This window comes from Paramormyrops kingsleyae, chromosome 10, assembly GCF_048594095.1.
Source record: "Paramormyrops kingsleyae isolate MSU_618 chromosome 10, PKINGS_0.4, whole genome shotgun sequence".
NCBI lineage: Eukaryota > Metazoa > Chordata > Actinopteri > Osteoglossiformes > Mormyridae > Paramormyrops > Paramormyrops kingsleyae.
Window position 1 is genome coordinate 26,215,953 of NC_132806.1, and position 7,670 is coordinate 26,223,622.

Sequence of the window (7,670 nt, forward strand, 5' to 3'; positions counted from 1 at the left end):
CAGCCGGGTGAGGTCGCAATGTATCTAACCATAATGCATTGCGTCAGGATCAGAATGCGTTGCTTTAAGCCAGCGATGTAAGCAAGTTGAACGCACCCAATGACCGGACTGGGGAAACAAACTGAAACGCGCACATAATACAGAGGACTAATGACAACAACCAGAAACAGCTGATCATATGGGGATCCCACACGAGGTTAACGAGGGGGCGTGGCACACGGAAGGAGCGGACGATCGGGGCAGAACAGGGGTAATGTTGGGATAAGATCTTTATCATTTTGGAAGCCATTAAGAAAAAAATGCTCTTCTTGTTTTATCCTGTTCATTTTGTGTTTAAATGCTAAAAAAAAAAACTATTTAGGTGTAATTTTGGGGGGCCAGGAACCAATTATTTAGTTTTCCATTATTTCTTATGGGAAAAATACGATCAGAACTCAAACTTTTTAGGATTCGATCCGGAGTCCGGAACGGATTAAGTTCGAGAACCGAGGTACCACTGTATAGGTATTCGGAGACCGAGGAAAACCCAACTTAACAGTTTTCACTTGCTGAAGCTAAAAACTACTGATGATATAGACCAATGCTTCTGAATTTGTTCCTCAGGGACCCACAGACAGTCTATATTTTTTGTCCCTCCCAGCTCCCAGAGCAAAAACATGGACCAACTGTAGATCCCCAAGGACCGGACTGGAAAACACTGCTATAGATCAAAGTGGATGAGATGAAGAGGGTGATACATGTAAACCATTTAAAAACATTTCTTAATAAGGCCTTACAGCTGAACATACCAATGCTATGGGGCAACATTAAAGAAAGTACAGCCTTTCTGAGAGGTCTAGCTCATGCCTAATTCACACTTCATTTCCCAGTCTATAGACGGGGTGATAATGATGAGTGTGGGAACAATGCCATGGGTTAAACAATGAATGTATGAAATAAAATATTTTAAAATGTTTATTATTTTCAGAAATCTTAAGCTCTAGTTGAAAAATGGCTGTTATATCGAGGGCAGCAGGTTATTACCTCATTGAGTTACGTAGTACAAACACTGGAGCACTGGGAGTTCCCAAAAGCTGACACCAGTAATGCTGGAGCTCACCAATCACTGCAACTCACCTCTAGCCTCCCAGCAGCCTGGAAGTCATCTTTCATCAGTGGTGATTCCGTGATAATGAAAAAAAGACACTTAATTTTGCCATTGGAAAAAAGGATTGCACAACACTCAAAGACTATTTTTAGTAATCTTAAGCATTTTGATTATAAGCTGCCACTTTTATTACATAAATGTGGTTAATATAACCTGTATCTGGGCCTGAAAACCTTTAGGTCAAATGTCTGTACTTTGACAAACTTAGCTACCTGCTGGTATGACGGTGACTATGGTACCGTTATCATCACTGTTTCTTTGGCAATAAAAGGCATAACTGTCGTAACAGGCACTTAAACTAAGGTAGAAACAAAACAGATGATTTATCATGGCTTTTATTTGGCTAGGATGGGGCAAGAAGTTAAGTTATAATCAGTGCTACCTGATTCCGCATTTAGTGTGCTTTTATAGCTCATTAATACATGTGGCCCATTACATGCAAAGGTTTGTTGTCAGAGTCGGTGCCTATCTGGCCCAGTCCCATTTGTTTTGTCCCAGTTTGGCCAGCAAACACCGCTGACCATCCTGTTCCCTCTGTCTTGTACCCCCTAAGCCCCTAGTGTGTTTCCCAGTGCCCTGGGCTACCATGTAGCTCAATGGGTCAAATGAGTGGCTCAGAAGCTACCCTCTCTTTTCATCCCTTCACCATACCCACCGTAACATCTGTCTGATATCACATCCATAATGCTAAAGAAATTCTATGTATTTCTAACATGTATATTAATATCTTAATATTGAGGATTTTGTCTATATTCAACCTAAGGGGTTACATGATATGATATGCAAATTGACTCACTAATACTAAGGTTGCTCTGAGGTTTTTTGTTTGCCAATGAGTGTAAAAGTCAGATCCATGATGTTGCAATGAATTGCCCAAGTATATATTTGTGTGATAAATGTAAGAATTACATTTACAAATTGCTGATCATGTCATAGTCTGTGACGACTAATATATCTTAATGAGAAACTAACCAAAAATTATATCATAACTTTGTATTCGAGTTGTGATAAATATTCCATATAACTAAAACTTTTAATTCACCGACTGGGTGAATAAAATTATTCATAATGTAGCTTTTAAACAGTGATGTACACAGACTTTGAGGGACAGGTGCTCAAATGATGGGCGTGGCAAACCGGTACATTTTGCCAGTCGGGTCTGCCCTCTTGGTAAATTTCCGTGATTGGGGTTCCCCTAGGGAGATTCATGAATGATTGTCATTTATCTAAAGAGGGCACTAGGGAGATCAAAAGGGGGCACTTTCAATCATTCAGGCAAAAGGGACTGGTTCTAAGGTCAGCATGCCTGATTTTGATCCAATTCTTTAATACATCATCTTAACACCCAGCCTCCAGTCCCTGGTAACCCAAGCCCAACCTTGAATTTTCAAACCGTCGAATTTTCAAATCAGCACCCTGCCCTCGGTCAATAAATCCCATCATGCAGTCACTAACCCCCAGCCTTCAACCCTGAGTGCCCAGTTACTTCAGCTCCCAAATGGCCACAGCTGACAATCAAGCTCCGTCTACGTTGCTTCTCATCTTCACACGCTTGCAAGTCCCTCTGTCACTTTGGCCTCCGTGCATGGCATTGACCCATCTACGCTTTGCTGCAATGCTTGATATTGCTTTTCCGTTGAAAGTTACACAGTTTTCAGTTCACTGGGCAAAACAATAGGAAGAGATTGCTTTAAAAAAGGTCACCCAGAAGCTCACAGGAACAAAGCTATGGTCAAGCTAAGCCCAGGGGGTCCCCATTATGGTAATGTGCTCATGCAGCACTAACAACCATGACCAAGTTAACCATGAGGTGGCCCCTTTCTCATTGGGTGAAAGTTTCCCTACCGGCAGGTAAAGAAGGCAAGTACTTTAGAAAATGGTTCAAGTGGATTGTAAGTAACACGTAAAATAACGATGTTTCTCAACATAAATCTTCCCATGGTAGTTACTTAATTTTGTAATATAGTCAAAATTAAAGATAAAGAATACTCTGTCAACTTAGTTATATATGTATTTTTTAATAAATATGCCCCCTCCACATAACATCTAAAAAATGTAAGTTACTGCAACTTCTGGACGTGAGTTTCATCTACACAGCAGCTTTGGGCGTTTTTCTGCTGCACACGGTACCATATACTTTTTGATACGGTACTTAAAGGTACTTTACCTTTTCCATTGACTTATAATTTCCGTACAGAATTTAAACTAAGAAAAATCCTGATCTTAATCTAACCGACTAGCGATGTAAGAATTGTTTTAGTATCGCACGTCGTCCAGCCCGATGACACAGTAGCACCAGCGAAATGCGCGGAGCATGCTGGGACATTGAATATAGCCTCCTCTTTGACAATGTTAATATTTGTTGCATTTCCCAAATGTCGTGTGTGGATGCTCTTCTCTTACGTGAACCCTATCCGATCCTCGCATGTCTTTAGCGTTGTATAAATTACTCACCGTGTGTCTACTTTACTGTCCAGCGTCAGACCTTCCCATGCTTGTAGGTAGTGTAGGGTTTATGGAGTCTGATTCTTAGTGCTATTAAGACTTCAATAGAAAGATTTCGCTCTTTCCCGAGAGTTTGATTTACTAGATATTCGGCTCCCGCGTGTATTTTTGTGAGGATGAAAACAATACTTTGCGGTATATTATCAGAAATACATTACCTAATGTGGTGAAGGGTCGTAGGAGGGAAATAATTGTTAGTCTAACTTTAAAATACTCATTTAGTTTACTCAACAATTAAAACCGAAAAAATCTTTTTGTAAAAGCATGCAAATTGTTGATTTTTTAAGTTCAGCCAACGATTTTTTATAGTGTACAACCAGGAAACGCGCCCCTTTCACAGTAAAAGACTCAGCCAGGTAACATGCTCCCTTTTAGCTTAAAAAAATATACACCTCTCGGGATAATGTATTTTAGGTTTCATGGATGAATACACCTGCATGTAGTCATCATAGTTTCGGGTTTCAAAGCGCTTCAAATATCTACCAGCACAACATTTGCATTTAACTTAATCGCCTGAGAACTTGGATGTGTTCTCCAAACGTGACACAATGTATTGTTGAAAAAGAACCCAGATTAACCACAAGCAGCCTCAGATGCCGGCATTTTTCGCTATGCATAGCCAGGAGGAGCGACAGGAAACTGGGATACTTTCCTTTTCATACTAACACGACAAGTTCTACTTCTGCTTTGCTGAATCTTAGCAATATCCACGCGCCTAAAGTATCCATCACATGCGAGTCATTTGTTTTAATTTGCATAACCATTATCAAACGGCACAGATTTGCCGTGTCCCACGGTCACTTACACTCAAATTACACTCCCTGCCTAGTCGTCTCTAAGTATTAGTAAGTATGGGGATACACGGGAAAACTTTGAAGGAGTTCTTCAAACAAGAATCCAAGTGTGCGGGTTTCTTACTGTGCCTTTGTTCTCTTGAATTCCTGCTAAGGATCGCTCTGGAGCCATGCTGTAATGTTAAGCTACATTGTCAAGAAAGGGGACTTGAAATCCTGATACTAGGAGGGACTGCACCTGCAGAAGCAACAGTTCATGTTCGGAAACACCACAAAGTAACATTTAGAACACGTTAAAATATACTTTAGATACTAGGTTACAAGGTTTGCGCAACCCAGTGGGAACTAATAATGTGCTAATATTTTCTTTGAATTACTTTGACGTCACATGCGTCTAACTTAAGACACACGTCTAAGCACACACATCCAACCAATATACGCGGTACATAGAAAAATTTAGTTCCATGTAAGTTCAAGAAAGGTTTCAATTGATACAGTTAGGCGTTTTATCATTCACACGCTCAGCTTAAAATGTAGTTAGTTATTATGAAGGCTTCTGCAATTATTTCACCTGAATGTGTTATTACTCGTTTAGGCCTAATGCTTAAAATTCTTAAAATAAAAACTTAAATGCTTCAGATATTCGTCTGTAAGGTGCACGTCAATTTATTTCACAATTAATGTCGCTTCCGTTTGTCATATGCGCTCTAAAGATATTAGATCCAGATTTGCATTCTTATATATATCTTTAAAACCTTCGCACAGACTTTATTCTGTCTTCAGTACAGTGCGCATTCAAATAAATACATTTTCTCCTGTAATTTTTTACCACACCCACGGACTCACATTCAAACACTGCAGCATGAACAACAAATGAGCGCGCTTTCAGTCTTTAGATGCTGACTCCGCGCCCTTAGCGGACACATGCGCTTCCCACCGCCGCAGTTTAGCCCCGTCCATCTCCTTTGCACTTGCTATAAATACAGCCCTACGACGTATCTTGCCATGTGATAAATACCGTGTTAGTTATTTTTATCAGAGATAGCACTGATACAGCTCTTCAAACATTTTCGATTAAGATATCTTGAAAAAGACTAAACGTAGACCTTGACAACAGACTGTGACTGTCAGTATGTGTCTATAGGCGAGTCCATTAATAACGACACATGCATTTGCAGCTAAAACTTTACAGCACTTACCCCGTGCGTGGACGCAGCTGTCAAAAACACAGCAAAGAGACAAATCCTGAAAGAACGAAACAAAGTCTTCTTTAATTAATGCCTGATTTATCCATTTAGGTCGTGTATATTTTTATGTGAATTAAATGAGTATATGATTCATAAAGTGTCCAATCTGCGTGCGAGGTATTGCCTTAATTCATTTAGTAAAGGTAAGTAAAATAAAAACATTTGTTTACAAACAAACATACCAGATCTTCATGTTTGCCGGATGTTGGGAAACATACAGATAAGGCAGCTGGGTACCACTTCAGAAGGACCTAAACGCAGTAACCTTGAAGACACTCATTGAAGAACCTACTAAAAGGTTCACATGCGCTTCGGAAAAGAGTCCGAACCGCTGAAAAGAAAAAGGCAAGCAAACATGAGACTTGATTATTTAGTATTTGCGCTAACGGATCACATGTACTTTCCCATGCAGCTGTTAAAGCCAGGAAGGTAATTCACATTCATCTGTCTAAATGGCGAAAAGTTACCTCAGAATACTTCGGCAGGAACACTCTCCCCTGGCCAACTTTGATTCCAGCGACCGTAACAATCGTTGTCGCATTAGTGGACAAGAAGGGGAGGGACCTTGAGGTGTCACTCACGCCAAATCCATTTGACACTTTTATCTCTTTTCATGTGTATATTACAATAGATTAGAGCACACAGACGCACGATATTGGATTGCATTTTTGGAACTTTAAATACGTATATTACAGTAAAACTTGCGGAGGGCAGCTGTAAAGCTCCTTCGGGCACTTCAGGCAGCAGATAGCAGCTAAGTTTTCCTACAACCAGTTTCAACGTGTGAACAGCATTCGGTTCATTTCTTAAATGTAGCAAGCAGCTCACGTGTTCTCCAGAAGCATTTTTAATTCATTTGACCGTCACAACGTTTTTGATCTTGCAAAAATACAATGACTGTCGGGATGCTTCATTGAAAACAATATCCACTTCTCAGTGCCTGACCCAGAACAAAATCAATAAGGGAATGTCAGAAATTATTGAGTGGGTATGATACCTGTAACCATGTCGTAGTCGTGAACTGACTGATTTCCTCCTGAGGGTGCACATTATTAATTTATAATAAATTATTGTTGCCTTCCCCATCTTGTTCTCCATGACTCACATATTGTGAGAGCAAGCTTGGCAGCCACAAGGCTGGGGGTTAAGGGTCTCGCTCCCGTGCCCACAAACATAGCCATTCTGCCAAAATCAGGACTCAAACCAGCAACCTTCTGACCACAGGGACAGAGGCTTAGCCCACTGAACCGCACACTGTGCTATATATGCACCTCATAGGCACCCTAGTAAACCCGGGTCAGTCCACTGTACGGAACCATATTTTGCGCTAAATAACAACAATAGCCTAATAAAATAATGAGTGAACTGCGTATTGTAAATTCTCGCGCCATTCCATTTCTATAATGTTTTCGTTAATTTAATATCAACATTAAATGAGATGCCTCGCGACCCTGCACTAGGGAAGCAGATGGGTAGTTGGACGCTTGGATGGATCAAATGACATGTCCGATATCATCTACTGTGGGACCATCCTTTCTTCATTCAGAAACTGAAAACACCTGACAAAGTTCTGTAGCAAATACTTTAAGATTCCCAAAACAACATAAAGATTCAGATGGTACGCAATGCACACGTTGTATAAAATGTGCATGCAATGTTTCGTGGTTCTTCATTCTAGTTCATAAAAATAAATTCTGAAAGTGCACGGGAAGCACATGGCAAAATATAGACATAATTATATCTGGCGGATTAAAATGTTAGGGCGACCAGTAAAATCAACAATCTAGAATAAAATTATTCCTGATTAAGAAATTGAAAATTGTCTTTTAAAATTCACGTGTCAGTTATAAATATCTGTAGAATTTAATATTTAAAAAAGTTTAAGAGAAAGTGTTATCGGGCACTATAACACCTTGCCGCGCATTGCTCCGTAGCATAGAAGTAGATCCGGTTAGCAGGTTAAGGGAAGAGAGAAAA

The 7,670-nt window shown here is 40.1% G+C and overlaps 1 protein-coding gene across 1 annotated transcript in view; it reads right to left on the bottom strand.

Annotated features, from left to right (window-relative positions):
- The window catches only part of col4a6 (collagen, type IV, alpha 6), a 66,060-nt gene extending 59,744 nt beyond the window's left edge, over positions 1-6,316 (bottom strand). Inside the window, exons 1-3 of the mRNA XM_023816380.2 lie at positions 6,161-6,316; positions 5,876-6,024; positions 5,646-5,691 (exon numbers count right to left, since the gene is read on the bottom strand). Of these exons, the coding sequence (XP_023672148.2) occupies positions 5,646-5,691; positions 5,876-5,886 (57 nt within the window). The 5' untranslated portion in view covers positions 5,887-6,024; positions 6,161-6,316. The remainder of the gene's footprint in view (positions 1-5,645; positions 5,692-5,875; positions 6,025-6,160) is intronic.
- Positions 6,317-7,670: the final 1,354 nt, after the last annotated feature.